The 14,928-nt window shown below is 49.4% G+C and overlaps 6 protein-coding genes across 6 annotated transcripts; 2 read left to right on the top strand and 4 right to left on the bottom strand.

Moving 5' to 3' along the window:
- Positions 1–440: 440 nt before the first annotated feature.
- On the top strand, positions 441–1,835 carry PV10_02958 (uncharacterized protein). The gene has a single exon (XM_016367341.1). The coding sequence runs from the start codon at positions 471–473 to the stop codon at positions 1,629–1,631; it is 1,161 nt and encodes a 386-aa protein (XP_016226859.1). The 5' UTR covers positions 441–470; the 3' UTR covers positions 1,632–1,835.
- Positions 1,836–2,539: 704 nt separating this feature from the next.
- PV10_02957 (uncharacterized protein) lies at positions 2,540–5,644 on the top strand (the record flags this gene model as incomplete). The annotated part of the gene is made up of 2 exons (XM_016367340.1): positions 2,540–4,027; positions 4,160–5,644. The coding sequence occupies 2 exons, from the start codon at positions 2,540–2,542 to the stop codon at positions 5,642–5,644; spliced, it is 2,973 nt and encodes a 990-aa protein (XP_016226858.1).
- A 163-nt stretch (positions 5,645–5,807) lies between these two features.
- On the bottom strand, positions 5,808–7,265 carry PV10_02956 (uncharacterized protein). The gene is made up of 2 exons (XM_016367339.1): positions 6,383–7,265; positions 5,808–6,288 (listed from the first exon to the last, which is right to left on the bottom strand). The coding sequence occupies exons 1-2, from the start codon at positions 7,085–7,087 to the stop codon at positions 5,998–6,000; spliced, it is 996 nt and encodes a 331-aa protein (XP_016226857.1). The 5' UTR covers positions 7,088–7,265; the 3' UTR covers positions 5,808–5,997.
- Positions 7,266–8,200: 935 nt separating this feature from the next.
- PV10_02955 (uncharacterized protein) lies at positions 8,201–9,582 on the bottom strand (the record flags this gene model as incomplete). The annotated part of the gene is made up of 2 exons (XM_016367338.1): positions 8,490–9,582; positions 8,201–8,340 (listed from the first exon to the last, which is right to left on the bottom strand). Exons 1-2 carry the CDS (start codon positions 9,550–9,552, stop codon positions 8,201–8,203), a joined length of 1,203 nt encoding a protein of 400 aa, XP_016226856.1. The 5' UTR covers positions 9,553–9,582.
- A 473-nt stretch (positions 9,583–10,055) lies between these two features.
- PV10_02954 (uncharacterized protein) lies at positions 10,056–11,436 on the bottom strand. The gene has a single exon (XM_016367337.1). The coding sequence runs from the start codon at positions 11,074–11,076 to the stop codon at positions 10,345–10,347; it is 732 nt and encodes a 243-aa protein (XP_016226855.1). The 5' UTR covers positions 11,077–11,436; the 3' UTR covers positions 10,056–10,344.
- Positions 11,437–11,755: 319 nt separating this feature from the next.
- Positions 11,756–14,718, bottom strand: PV10_02953 (uncharacterized protein). Its single transcript, XM_016367336.1, has 3 exons — positions 14,260–14,718; positions 13,929–14,204; positions 11,756–13,676 (listed from the first exon to the last, which is right to left on the bottom strand). Exons 1-3 carry the CDS (start codon positions 14,620–14,622, stop codon positions 12,006–12,008), a joined length of 2,310 nt encoding a protein of 769 aa, XP_016226854.1. The 5' UTR covers positions 14,623–14,718; the 3' UTR covers positions 11,756–12,005.
- Positions 14,719–14,928: the final 210 nt, after the last annotated feature.

Genomic DNA, 14,928 nt, shown 5'->3' with positions numbered 1-14,928 from the left:
GGACAGGTCTAGCCAGTCGCTAGGAGTACTCGTACCTCACTGGGGCCATGGAGAGTAGCCCGTGGCCAAGCAAGTCGGGCTTGCGGGAGTTGAATATAAGCATATCCAAGCGGCATCCAGATATGGTGTCATTTAAATGCAACCACTCACCCGCCTCATTCAACATCGAGATAACGTGTTCATGGTCACCCACGAAATGTAACTTCGAATCGTCTCCTGATCGATTATGGGCTTATAAAGCACACAGTGTACATAGCACTATTAGGTTGGACATGTTCATAGAAAACGGCCGAAATCGGCTGAAGGGTAAATGCGTCATCTCTAGCCCGTATGTCGCCATCTGGTGTGATTCTGAAGATTGACCCCGAACCTAAAAAAATAGATGTTAAAGACCGCTCATGAGAACCAAGGATCATGTCGAACTCCTTGTCCATGAGAAACATACATTACAGGGATACTCAGCCATCAAAATGCCTGTCGAATTCATCAGCGCCACGTTTCTCAATCAATCAACGGAGTTGAATCCCATTCCCGGAGCACCAATCGATCGGGAATATGTCGAACGGTATGCTCGTGCTCTAGATGACTACGAGTTCAACTATACACTTGTCCCATATGACTCATCATACTTCGACCCATGGACCGTCGGAGCGACCATTGCTGCTCTGACTAAGAAACTCAAGGTGATCATCGCTGTCCGCCCCAACACACTGTACCCAACAGTGGCAGCCAAAGCTCTAGCCACACTCGATCAACTCAGTGGAGGCCGGGCCGTCGTGCATTTCATCGCTGGTGGAAGTGACGTCGAACAAGCACGAGAAGGTGACTTCTTAACCAAAGACCAACGCTACGCCCGTCTCGAAGAGTACATCAAGATCCTGAAACGAGCATGGTCATCGACAGAGGCATTCGACTGGGATGGTCAGTATTATCAATTCAAGCAATTCCGAAGCTTCGTTCGTCCCGTCAATGGCAAATCCATCCCTGTGTCCGTCGGCGGCTCGTCCGACGAGGCATATCGCGTTGGCGGGTCATTGGCCGATATCTTTGGTCTTTGGGGCGAGCCACTTAAGGAGACAAAAGAGCAAATCGACAAGATCTACGCTGCGGCTGAGAAGGCTGGCCGAGCTCCGGGCGACAGACCTCGTATTTGGGTGACGTTCCGGCCCATCGTGGCTGAGACTGAGGAGCTGGCTTGGGCGAAAGCCCACCGTACTCTTGAGGCCCTGGAGTCAAACTCAGCGAATGGGAAACCTATTTTTGGTGCCAGTCAGGCGGCCAGTACGGCCAATGCTCCTGAGCCGCAGAATGTGGGTTCGCAACGACTTTTGGCTATTGCGAAGAAAGGAGAGGTTCAGGATCGTGCTTTGTGGTACCCTACCGTGACAGCAACGAATGCTCGTGGCGCTTCGACTGCTTTGGTTGGGTCATACCAGACGGTGACGGATGCGATCCTGGACTATACAAATTTGGGTGCTGAGCTGATCTCCATTCGTGGTTATGACAATCTCAACGATGCGATTGATTATGGTAGGTATATCTTGCCAAAGGTCCGTGCTGGACTTGTAGAGCAGGCAAAGAACGGTGAGAATGGAGCGAACGGCACAAACGGTAGCTCGACGACTTCTTGATGAGATACATGGCCCCTGAGAGGTAGTTATGATACCTAGTATGTTCGGGTGAGAGATTGGTTCCTGTCACAAGACTGAGGAAGTCAAGGGCGGAGACAGCATTTTAAGAGATCTTCGATGCAGACTGGGCAGAATCATGTGTGGGAAATGACTCCCGACAGCATCTTCATACCTATCAAATAAATGATCGATAGATAATCGCACTCTAAGAAAATGATTCGTGCGACAAGACTTGGAATTGAAACCCACCCGGATATTTGCTCCGGAGGATCCTCATTCATACTGTGGGGATCCAGAAAAAAGACAAACAAGCAGCCTTAGACGAGGCAGTCACTAAGAGTCCACTGTCCAAACGATAATAATTATGAAAAACTGCCCGTCCCACGAATTGAAACTTCTAGCTTGGGTGGCTTGATCTCTTTAGATGGAGATGCCTACCCATAAATTCCAAAGACAGGGGCACTCGAGGCCCAAGAGGCCGTATCGGTGAGATCTTCCGCGGATCTACATAACGAAAGTCAAATCCCCAGCAAACGTTGAGTCTAGCATGGTTGTTGGTCTACTTAGTGGACTTTACCCCACAGACCCTTGAATTTTTAGACCAGTCGAGATCTCTTGGAAGGATCTTTATCGTGGCAATGCCCTGCAGTTCTGGACGGGCCCGTCTGTCAACCCCTGTGGTCTAGACTCCAGGCCTTGTTCAACATGCCTTTCTTATCTGTCAAAAATGAAACTTGGCTCACGTGAAATGGACAGTCGTGTCTGTGTGAGTCGAAATATTATTTTCTGCTAACTTCAATCTCGACGGTGCGCTTCTCTTTGACAATCGTGGGAAGTTCAGTGTGAAAACGAAGGCAGGTAGAGAATTCAGGGTTATGGTTACGATAAAGGAGAGATGGTGATTCAATATGGGGTCGATCGACTTGGTGACTCTGGTCGATGCGCTGAACAGGCCGTCGATGATATTGTCGTCGACAAAACAAATCCTGGCAATCAACCACGGGTTGTATAGACTTCTTGGACGGCCATCATCTGATGCTCTCGTCGGTACGGATGTCCATCATCTAGGAGTCGACTTTGCCCTCCAACTTGGGTCAAAGCAGACAGGATGGGATTTATTACTCAACATCGAAACGAATCCAATCGAGCACAATGCGACAAGCCACAATAACACAAACAACCATGTCGAATCTCCCTGGCCGGCCTCCACCAGCGAGTTCTGGGACCAGGAGGACAAAAGATTACAGCCGACCGTGGACGTGATCATAACCCGGCCTCAGTCAGCAGGAAAGCGACCGGGAGATAAGCAAAAGGTTAGCAACCATATTCGAGCTCAGATGTGCAGTCGAAGGATACAACTCGACGATCAAGTTATTTACCTAGTCGACCTACAACGACCAACATCACCACCGATCCTTCCACCACCGCGATCTGATGAATCAATCGGTCACGATGACAGTATGGGACCACCCAATGGTGACGAACGAATAGCGTTACCGGAGGACAGTTCTGACCAAGAAACTCAAGTTCATCGAATCGTTAGCACAGCCATCCCTTACTTCACGGCCCTTTTCGATGCACAAGGAGAGGCAGTCCATTTGTCTTCATCATGGCACAGAGTAACTGGCCGAGGCGCGAAAGAGAGTCTGGGCAATGGATGGTTCGAAGCGTTTCATCCCGACGACCAAGCAAAACTCCAAAATGATTGGAATCAACACGTCAGAGACAACGATCCATCATGGTCGTTAGAAGCACGATACCGAAAAAAGAACGGAAAGTACCGATGGTGTTTGGTTCGAGTCGAATCAGCCAAAAAGGAGCACGGTAAAGATGACACTAAGTATTGGTACGGATCAATGATGGATGTGGATTCTTTGTTGAGAGCGAGACAAGAATCCGACAATCACAGAAACTCGATTCTGGCACTGGTGTCCAATACTCATCTGTGTCTGTGGGCGGTAAATCAGGACCTTACCCTCGCATTGCAGGAAGGGTCTTTGCAATGGAATCCCGTGACGGCGAAGGAACAGCGTGATCGTGAACAGAACGATGTCGATCAATCGGATGTTCTGGTCAGGGCAGTGACGAATTCTTTGGACGCGGTATTCGAGAAGATGCGTGATGTTCTTGATGGCAAGTTGAAGACACATACTCTGGATCACCGTGAAGATGGGAGATGGTATCGATCTACCCTGATCGGCGATAGATGTAGCCAAGGGGACAACACCGGCACCAATCATGATAAGACTGGACCGGCTCGGTCTGTTTTGGGTCTCACTATCGACGTGACGGATGTGAGGGTCAGAGCTGAATTGGAGATGGAGAATGAGTCCCTGACATTGAAAGAACGAGCTGCCACAGAAGCAAGTCAGTTGAAAAGCAGGTTTGTCGCTAATGTGAGTATCCTTTTCTCGTACAGCACAGCACAAATACACCCACCTTATACCCTGTTACGGTGCTCTCTAACATGCTCCCTGTCAAGAAACACGACAATGATGATTAATCTGTAACTGACATTCCATACCTAGATCTCGCACGAACTCCGAACACCTATTGCTGGTATTGTCGGAATGAACGACCTCCTATTAGAATCCCTGGACACACCCGAACAGATCCAATTCTCACAAAACATTCGCTCATCGGCGGCTCAGCTTTTGGTGGTGATCAACGACGTTCTCGACATCAGTAAGATCGAGTCTGGTCGTTTGGACATTGAAACCGTGCCGTTTGCCGTCTGTCTGTGTCTAGAGCGACTTTATACCATGATGCTGGTTCAAGCTACGAGTAAGGATTTGATCTTTGAGTACGACAATGTCGACGTTCCAGAGGGTTTGGTAGTAGTTGGCGACCCTCATAGGCTTCAGCAAATTTTGCTGAATCTGGTCAGCAATAGTATCAAATTCACACAGGCTGGGAGGATTACTTTGAGAGTATCGGTGGTCAGGTCGGGAGGGGAACAGGAACAGAACGAGGAAAGGAAATCGAATGATGAACGAACAACATTAGGATCAGAATCCCAGGTCGAGCCTTTGGCAACGTCCGCGGCCACTTCACCTACTGACACCGACTCACTCGTCCTCCGATTCGAGGTGGAAGATACTGGGTGTGGAATGGACGAAGCCACCATGCAAAGAATGTTTGAGGCATTTTCACAGGCCGATTCATCAACAGCCAGAAAATATGGCGGCACGGGGCTAGGATTGACCATCACACGACAACTTGTCGAGATGATGGGAGGCACCATTAAATTCTCCTCCGAGACCTCGGTGGGAACATGCGGAACGGTAGAAATACCCTTTCAGAAGGTCACCAAGGATCTCTCCGGCAAAGACAGCGGTGTCGTGTCAGAATCCATCCATATCCACCACAACCACCATCATCATCACCACTACTCGAGAGAACTGACGCCAACGGCACAGGTGAAAAGGGCTGAAGAAAGGGGATCAAAGGTACACAGTCGAGCAGGATCGTTGAGCGATCCAACTCCAGCACTAGGGCTAGGACTGTCCACATCATCGATACATGCTCCCCTGGCAGCCATGACCATGACAACCACCACCACCACCACCACCACCACCGCATCCACAACAGCCCGAAGAACGAAAGACGAACGCAAAGACTTCGTCGTTCTAATCGTCGAAGACAATATAATCAATCTCCAAATCGCCGTCCTCATGACCAAGAACCTCGGTCCCAAAATCCTCATGGCTAGTAACGGCGCCGAAGCACTCGCTGTACTCGACAGAGCCAGTCAATCGGGAGAAAAATGTCCAGATCTGATTCTCATGGACTGCATGATGCCCATCATGGATGGATATGAAGCCACTGGAGCCATAAGACAGGATAAATCAAGGTTCTCGCCTGAATTGAGAATCATCCCGATTGTGGCCTTGACTGCTAGTGCTCATCCAGGTGATATGGCTAGATGTTTGGAAGCGGGGATGGATGAATATTTGGTTAAACCGGTGGCGAAGACGGAGTTGGAAGAGGTTTTGGACAGGTGGATTCCGTGACGGGCGAGACGGGTAAGGGAGGAGGAGGGAGAGGAACAAGAACAAGAACAAGAACAGCTTGAAGTGCATGTGTACGGTCAGGAAGAGATGGTGGCATCGTCGAAGGCGTTGGATATGGTTGGATGAAATGGGATATTTCATAGAAGATGGGCGCGACCATGAATGAAGGGTTCATTTTCGGGTGAAACAAGAGACTTCAAAGACGATCTATATCCTCTATCAACAACGGGGTATTTCCCTGCCAGCATTACATCCAACAACCTTGCTTCTTTGTTCTGTCGAATATCATTCCCAAAACACACCGATCGTGTGGCGCACGTCGCACGAGTACCTGATTCTAGCATCATACATACTCACTGATACTGCTTCGTCACCCTCTCACACCAATCATACAACTTGGCCGCCTCACCCTGTTCACCCTTCTCTAATTCCGCCAGCTGGTCGGGTCGAACAGAGCCACGTCTTCCCCAGGGGATGATAAATCCACCTTGGTCTTTTTCGATCGTCAAGTCAGGTGACAAGCCAGAGTAGATTTCGGTGTAGGCACCGAAGATTGGCGCGTACAGTAGCCCTCTAATGAAGAATCTCTGGATGGAGGAGACATGGCGTGCAAGGTCGGATGCTAGATTTCCGGGATTGTACGTCTATATTCGAGGGAAAGAGAATGGGTTAGTAGGTTGATAATGATGGTGAAGGTGATGAGGAGTTGTCGAGAAGGGAGCGGGAGGGAAAACTCACAGTATGTAGGATTTTGTCCCTCGGATTCCTCCTCGCGAATTCATGTCCCAAGTAGAAATTCGCCGATTTGGTCGTTCCATAGATCGGTGATTTGCCTATCGTATCATCCAACTCATCCAGTCCATCCTTCCCTTTCTTCCAAGTGTGCCCACCGTTCGGGGCTAGTAATATCGTTGCCAAACTCCCTGCCCAACTGACTCTCACGGACCCGGCCGGCTCGCTCGCCGCCGTTTTCTGAAGCACAGGCAAAAGCAATTTCGTAAACAAAAACGGACCCAGGATGTTAGTTTGATAACTCAGATCCATTCCCTGGGCACCCTTTAATTCCAAAGCTGGAGTCATGATGCCGGCATTGTTGTTCAACCAGTGGAGTTTGGTCTCGCGAGCGAGGAAATCATCAGCGCTGGCTTTGATGGTGCTTAGGTCGCTGAGGTCGAGATGGAGGTAGTGGAGACTACCGGTGGATTTGGGGTGGAGTTTGGTGATGGAGTCGATGGCAGCGAGGGCTTTGGATTCCGTGCGTGCAGCGACGTAGACTTTGGCGTTGTGTGAGTAGAGAATTGAGGCGACTTGGTAGCCGACGCCGGTGTTGGAACCGGTGATGAGGTAGACTTTGCCCTTTTGGTCCGGGAGGTTTTTTTCCGTGAGAGGCGGGGCGGGGAGGTTGAAGGATTGGGACCAGAAGGCTCGGAGGCTGGCGAACATGGTGGATGATTTTATTGAAGCGTTTAATGAAGGGGAAAAGAGTGATGAAAGGAAGTGAGGTTGAGGTCTGGATGTGGGACGGGATTAGGTTTTTAGGTATTCAATGTTCAGTATTATCTGAAACCCGGTATGAGAAGTAGAAGAGAAATCACATTCGACCGACAAAACGTCCGTAGTATCTCAAGTATAAATAATAAATACATGTCGACAGATGGACCCATTGACCATGGCATGATGGTAGGGGATTAACCCCTACTTGTATCCACTACTTGCCCCGAGCTTTTAGCTAAAATGTCTCGGATCCACTTAGGAAATCTGTTTCTGAACAAGAACGAGGGTATGCGCATGGGCATGGGCATACTTCGGAGATATGATATATCCTTTGGTTCAAAGACAAACACAACGGCCGGTCTGCATATGCGTGAGACGAGTTGGGGGACGAGTGGGAGAGCCCAGATGTTGGAACAGAGTATCCTGGTACGTGTAGTTTCGGTGACTGTCTGGCCTTGTTTACTCCCAACATAGATATATGATTGATGGTCATACACAGGGAAAGTGAGAGGCCCGCTGAAGTATACTTTACTGTAAGGACGAGACTGTACGTAGTCGATCTTATGATTACAACCAAGTTCCCAGCTTGCGTAATTCCTTCATTCTCCTCAACACCATTCATCAGCGGACTTAAGTTTTAAGAGATGTCATCTCAAACCAGGTAACTACATCAACGTCATCAAGCTAGAAAGAAAAGAACAAAATTTCTGCCTGTCACGTCGGGGGAAACATCCACCACGTTGACATTCTACTCGCCTATCCATACAACTTATTACTGTACGCTTATGCATGAAGCCGAAGGACCCACAGACCCCAAGTGGACTGATCCCGCCAAGACCTGTCCAGATCCAAGCGTCGACCAATGAAAAGGTCACAAATCCGAGGTTCTCACCCTGGTCAATCAGTAACCAATGGCCGTGCTCAATGCATAGCATACACTTTCATATTTATTTTTTCGATGCCGATGCGATGGTTCAGGTTAGGCGCTCCAAGATGATTACATTCCATGAGTTTTGTGAATTAGGAGTAATTCTTCTATGTCTTTCTACTGTAGGTAATCTACTACTGTAAGGTTAATACCTCACCGATTCCAAGAAGTCCTATTTCCTTATCCTTGCCAAATTCTAGACCTGCTTCTTCAGCGGCTAGTTTCCAGTTCCGAGGAGGGGTTCGTACGTCTTCGTAGTCTTGAGATAAGCCACCTGGTAGAAGTCATAAGTTAGTTAGTCAGAAATAAGGTGCTGAAGTTGTGTCTTGCGATCATTCAACCACCAGCTGCTCCCGGTACTGGTACCAGTGGTGCAAATCAACAAATATTGTAAACATCATAAGCAAGTAAGTAGATACTCACCACGAACCGTCCCCCAATGCATCCCTATGGACCTCTTACTCTTCAAATCCTGATGAATCCGTATTGAATCCCAAGAATTGGCATGAATCTTTGACATGAACACGCGAGGCTCGCACAATCCAATTGGCAGTAAAGCCAGATCAAACGGACCAATCAAATCCCCCACCTGTTTAAAAGCCGGGCAGGTCGGTAATTGATCCTCGTCTTCACGTGTGAGGTTAGGTTCATGGACGGATCTATAGCCCGTGTCGCCAGCAAAGAATAGTTTCTTGTGTTGGCCATCAAGTTCTTCAATGGCGTATGAACACCATAGATCATGGCCACGGTCGAAGGGGCTGCGGGACGAAAAGTGTTGGGTTGGTGTACATGTGATTCGTAAGAGGGATTCGGATTTGGATGAGGATTCAGACGAGGTCGAGTTCTTATGTTCATCTAGTTTGATCTCGAGTTGATCCCACCAATCGAGTTCAGAGATACAGGTTGCGGGGATGCCATGGTGGATTAACCAGCGTGAACTGTTCAATCCAACGAGGAAATGAACCTTCGATCCTCGCGTCGCATAGATTGCCTTGAGTGTTTCAACATCCGCATGATCATAATGATTATGTGAAATCAACACCAAATCAATATCGATATGATCGAGTAATTCCTGCAACGTGCACGGCGTTGGCGAGTATCTCTTGGGTCCCAAGAACGTCACAGGCGATGTTCGTTCTGAAAACACCGGGTCGCATAAGATATTGATACCGCGTGGCTGATTTTCTGGTCGAGACGTCTGTAAGAGAAAACTGGCATGACCTATCCAAGTAACGCTGAAACCAGGATTTGATTTGGATTCGTCAAAGTCGATCTTATGGATCTGTGCTAATTGCGACCGATCAGGCACAGGGACAAATGCAGGCTTGTCTCGAGCGAATTTGGTCTTGAAGATAGATAAAAGTCCTTCACTGTCGGTGGTGAATGATGGCCAGGGGTTTTGGAATCCTGTTGGTGGGTTTCCTCCTAGGTGGTGCGATTTGGGTTCATCAGGCAGCAGTGATTGTAAGCGCTTGATGGAGACCATATTTGTCGGTCGTGTTGCGGTTGAGTGTAGTGGTTGATGTGCTTCTTCGCCTAGGCACCACTGCCACTGCCACTGCCACTGCCACTGGCGACGAGGATGGTTGCTGATGCGATTGATGCGGTTTGAGGAGTCTGTTGAATGAGGATTGAGAGAGAGAAATACGTTCGTTTCTATGATGAGCAGTGAGATGGCTGGTGGGATGAACAGATGTGGGACGGCCGGCAAGTCAAAAGATGCAAAGACCATTTCGGCCCCTGCATTTCCTCCGATGTCACGGCTGGTGGAGATGAGAAGAGACAATATGGCCGTAACGGAAGATGATGACATCACCAACTATAGTATAGGTATATTCTACAATCCTGTCGATCTATTTACATTTGTTGATAACGTGACGGAGAGATTTTATATACAATCTTGACATGTTTTTGCTCGACGATCATCATACAGTAATCATATATGAGTATTTGAGGTTAAGAAACACACACAATTAATTGTTAGCAACGGTTATGTTCCCACATTGTCTTGGTCACTCAAATATTGACACCAGTACTCACTCCTCTTGACTTACTAAGAGAAGAATACGAGAAGCAATTAGATGTTGATGATCCAAAACAAGAGTTATATGCAGATACCGATACTTGATATACATATGCCACAATGTCATTCCATCTGCTTATAATCTCCAACATGATGCTCCAATAACTAGATATCTCATCATAATCCAACCAACACCTTCGCTGAAACAGACTCATCCAAGTACTCATGTCCAGTATATTTCCATATATATCAATTTCACCGCCGACTCACCCTCCTTGTCGGAGCCCTGCCGCCGCCAAACTCGGCAGGATCTATAGTGCGAAATCCACTGCGACGGGATTCCTTCCGAACAGGTCTCTCAGGACTATGTTCCTCAATTACTTCAACAACATCTTCAGGTTCCTCATCGACAATCACACTTTCCGGCTCGAGACGCTCTTCTACCACGACCCGCTCTTCTCTCTCGCGCACCGTCCTTACCTCGGCCATGCGCGATCGAGCACGAGAGTGGGAGTGGCGGTGACGGTGGATTTCTTCAACTTGAACCGTTTCTCTTGTGTACCCTGAGAGACGAAGCGCCGAAAGAACGACATAGAGAATGAGGAGGAAGCCAGCAATGGCGCCGAGGACAATTCCAACAAGAGCACCTGGTGCTGGGCCGGCGTTGAGGCCAGCATATGTGGTAGGAATGGCAAGGACGGGCTGTTGCCGTTTATTTAGGTGGGAATCGGCCGCGGAGAGGAATATGGGGTGGTATAAAGAGTCGGAGGTATTGGGAATAGGTGGTGGTGAGGTGAGAGCTGATTTAAGGGCGCGGCGGGAGACGGAGCTTGTCCCACGTAGAATGGTGGCAAAAACAGAGGCCAATGAAGGCGGTTTCTCTGTATCTGAGGCCGACCTTGAGGATATTGAGGACAAGGTTCGGGTTAGGATATGGTTGAAGAGGGAAGTGGTGAGGGTGGTTTTGTCTGATAGAGTGGGAGCCATGACCGGGCACAGGACTTGTATGCAAGGTACAATGTGACTGGGGTGAAGAACAGTGCACACAGATCCAAACCCTCTTTTCGTGTCTGTGCTGTGAGAGTTGATGGGTGGAGGGGTATCGCAGTCTGGGTTGAGTGGTCTCAGCTCTGTGGTGGTGGAACTCAATGGTGTGATAGACGCGGGGAAGACATGGATGAGGGATCAGAATGGAGATATGACTTTGCTATATCAGATATTGTAAACGAATGACATGTAGCAGCGAGGAGGAAGGATAGACAGCGAGCAGGGTGCGTGTAAAAGAGAGGCGAGAGAAGAGAAGGAAAAATTCTTCTCGTGAAGATGGGGAAGGTGGTGATGGTCGTGGTGACAGAGGGAAGGAACGATGGGTGACGGGAAATGGGGCAGGTGAGGCTTCATTCCATGCCAAGCTTTCGGAATTCCCAGCCACGTCAGGAGCCCAAGGATCCCAGGGCCACAGGCGCAGGCTAAGCGTAATAAGGCCAGCCTTCCCCGAGAGTCCCCACCCCGCAAGCCTAAAGATGGACATTCTAGTTGGTCTACTGGGAGTTCTACAGGCCCTTTACAGCCACTCACATGCCTGTTCCCGCCTATTAGCTCCCTAATTGTGGCGCCAGTGCAGCTGTCCGGGCCGAGGCTCCACACCCTGGCATGAAATCACGGTGGTTGGAGTTTGGAATTTCATCTTTGGTCTTGTTCGACTGGGATGGGAGATGACCTTGGAACTGGTGACCCAAATACAGTAGACTGAAAGAACATGGCTATCTCGCTTCGTCAATAACCATAATCTACCATGTTCAAGGCCTGTGGTCATCCTGGAATAATCAAGATACATACAAAACGCTTGAGTCGCCCAAGTCTCGAAAACACCGTACGCCAACATGACATCCTCTCATTCATATACGCAGCCCGTCTCACAGGCAATCTGGATCTCCCAGATCCCATTTTCGTGTCGTCAACTTTCGCTGTTTCTTCATCGTCGATGGTGGTACTTTCGCCTCCTCTTCACTCATTCGTGCCACACTCGAACTGCGCAATGAGAGCTTCCGTGGTGACACCTCCGACACACTCAAGCTATCCTCGCTGTCACGAGCTTTGATCGTCGCTTCGCTGTCTCGCGCCCTCAACGATGCAAGAAATGGATTCGTTGCAATGTTGCTGTTGGAGCTCTCGTGCAACACCAACCCCTTGACCGGTGACTTGTTCATGGTGCGTGACTTCTTGCTCGGACTTCGGTTTAGCATTTCTTGCTCCGTTGCTCGAATCTGTGCTCGAAGCTGTTCGTTTTCTCTCTCCAGCTCTTCAACCCGTCTCTCTTCGCTCGAATCTTCGTGAATCGTGATCTTGGTTGTCTTTTCCAATATTTCCAGTTTGCCATCCACATACGCCTCCGTGCGCATCTTCTCTTGCTCCCACGCCTCTCTCCAGCGCGCCTTCTCTTCCTCTAAACGTTCTTCCATCTCTGTCCAACATTCATCTCGGACCTCCTGTTCCATCACCACTAGTTTCTCCTCGGCTGCTTGCAGTTGCAATTCGACCTCTGTCCGCCGGATTTCTTCTTCGGCTAGCTTGATCGCCAGGGCGTCAAACTCTTCAGCCAGTCGAGCCACTTCATTCGTCGCATGCTCCAACTCTTGCTGAGTAAAGAAATTGTCGTGGGGTGTCGAGCGCCCATTCTGGTTCGAGCTTCCCGGTCGTGGAGGATAGCTCGACCCCAAGATCGCACTGGTCACACTCGGCACTCTAGGCACCGTAACCTCGCGAGCAAGAGCAGAGTATCTCAAGATCTGACTCGTGGCGTTGAAGTCTCCCTGAGCATCTGCCGTCACAATCATCACCGCTTTTTGCGCCTGTCGGACGCTCGCGGTCGCTGTCGGTGAAGGAAACGAATTGGAGAACAAAAGTTCTGTCAGTTTGCATTGTCGGAATGGCACAATCGGTTTGCTGCCTTCCTGCTGGCAGTCACTTTGCACCTGGAGACATTGTCCAAGATACATCAGACTCTCGTTGATTTTGCCTGCCTCCGCCAAAGTCGACCCCGTCGTTTTTGCGTTTCTTGCACGTTCCGAGCCTGCTAGATCCACAATCGACATCGTGCCTCCTGTCCAGCTCGACGTTCCATATCCGCCCCATCCTCGTCCAGAAGCTCTCTTCCTAACTTCAATACAGAAAAATCCATGACTGCGTGAGCTGACGCTGTTGCTGCCGGTTCCAGCCACTCTTCGTTCCATCAAGCCGGCCTCGAGCACCATCATCGCTTCTTCATAGCTGCTGCATAGAACTTTCCGAAGCCCTGCCACAACTTTGCGGTCGGGTGACATCTCCGTGTTCTTGAACAACAGGGGGCGCCGCAAGAGGCCTTTTTGGAGTGCCGCTCCTTGCCGAGTCGACATAGCAGGAGCATTGGAAGAGGTAGGGCTGGAAAGTAAATCAAAAATGCGGTCATTGTACACCTCGTACATAGACACGAGGACCACATAATCCGCCTTCTGGTCAATTTCAATCGCGAATGCCGACACGTCTGGATGCTGTGGGAAAGTGCTCGGTCGGGGAAGTGGCGGCTTTCTCGAATGATGCATTCCGTCCTTTACAACACGAATTTTAGCAGGTGATCTTCTCAAACTTCGCAAACGAGTAAGCAATGTTTTGGATGGGGGATGCCATGGCTCCTTTTCACAAGTTTCTGGTGTCTCCACTACCATGGGAAGTTTATCTGGTTTCAAGGGTCCTCCAGCGAAATGATCCGAAATGAAGCTCAATCCAACACTTCTAGTAGAGGATGGGGGGGAGTAGAACTGAGGAAACAAGCCGGGAAGCTCTTGGGGAACTGGGCCTACCGTCATCGGGGTCTGGGCTCGTGACATGGGTGTCTGAGCACGCGAGAGTCTCGCTCTATGATCTCCATCTCCATAAGTCGACTCAAGAAAGGTGGTGGCTGCGGTGATTTGTGCCTCGGATGGGTCTGAAGCCTGTAGTGATGGGAGTAGCTCTGTATCGGTGGGTAGATCAGGATGGTCAGGTCGTCTAATCTTGTCCCCAATCGATCGAAAAAGAACATCCAATGTCATTTGGGTAAGTCCCCTCTGTGTCTTGGAGCCCAGGATTGTATGACTCTATTCGACTCTCAGTCAGCTTGTTCAGATCAAACAACCGTTGTTGACGATCTACCTTTCCACTACCTGTCACTCCAAGTGTGGCTACTAGACCATCTCTTCCACTCTGCAAAACAGTCTTTATGGTTTCCGCTGTTCCAGTCTCTTCAAAAACCTCCAGCTGTGTAGCATGTTCCTGAAAGATCTTGGTAAACCCAAATCGTTCAATGGCTCGCTTTCTCGAGTCGTTTGGCGGCTGGAGGGTAATGTGTTTGGGGAACGAGCAGATCAAATCATCTCTGTTCTCTGTTGGGGATGGAGGAGGTTCGACGATGAGCCACGAGTCCGTCTTGTCTTTGGCTGCCTGGATTGGCGGTCGGAGTCGCAGGTACACCTGGAAAAGAGATGTTTGTGCCGGCATTTTGGCAGACGAGTCCATGATGGAGGGACAGTTGTTGTCGGTGTGGGTGAAGAAGTCGTGAAAAACACGGTCAGTTTTCTGGCCAGTCTCAACTCTAATAATGCATGATCTTATAAGGTCTGGGCTTGGGAAAAGAATCAAGATGCGGTGCAGGTCCCTTCGAATGCCAAGGGCGGTGATGTGTTCATGACAGTTTTAGGAAAGAGCGGTTGCGTTGCTACGGCAGCCGCGACTCCGCCCGCTTAACCTTCCATATTAGATGCTAACAACTCATGTATGTGCCTTGATCATATGCCTCGCGACAAGCACCTTGTGCTGTACCGA

The sequence above is a fragment of the Exophiala mesophila genome (assembly GCF_000836275.1).
Source record: "Exophiala mesophila strain CBS 40295 unplaced genomic scaffold supercont1.2, whole genome shotgun sequence".
NCBI classification, from domain to species: Eukaryota; Fungi; Ascomycota; class Eurotiomycetes; order Chaetothyriales; family Herpotrichiellaceae; genus Exophiala; species Exophiala mesophila.
This window is presented reverse-complemented; position numbering and strand designations above follow the sequence as displayed.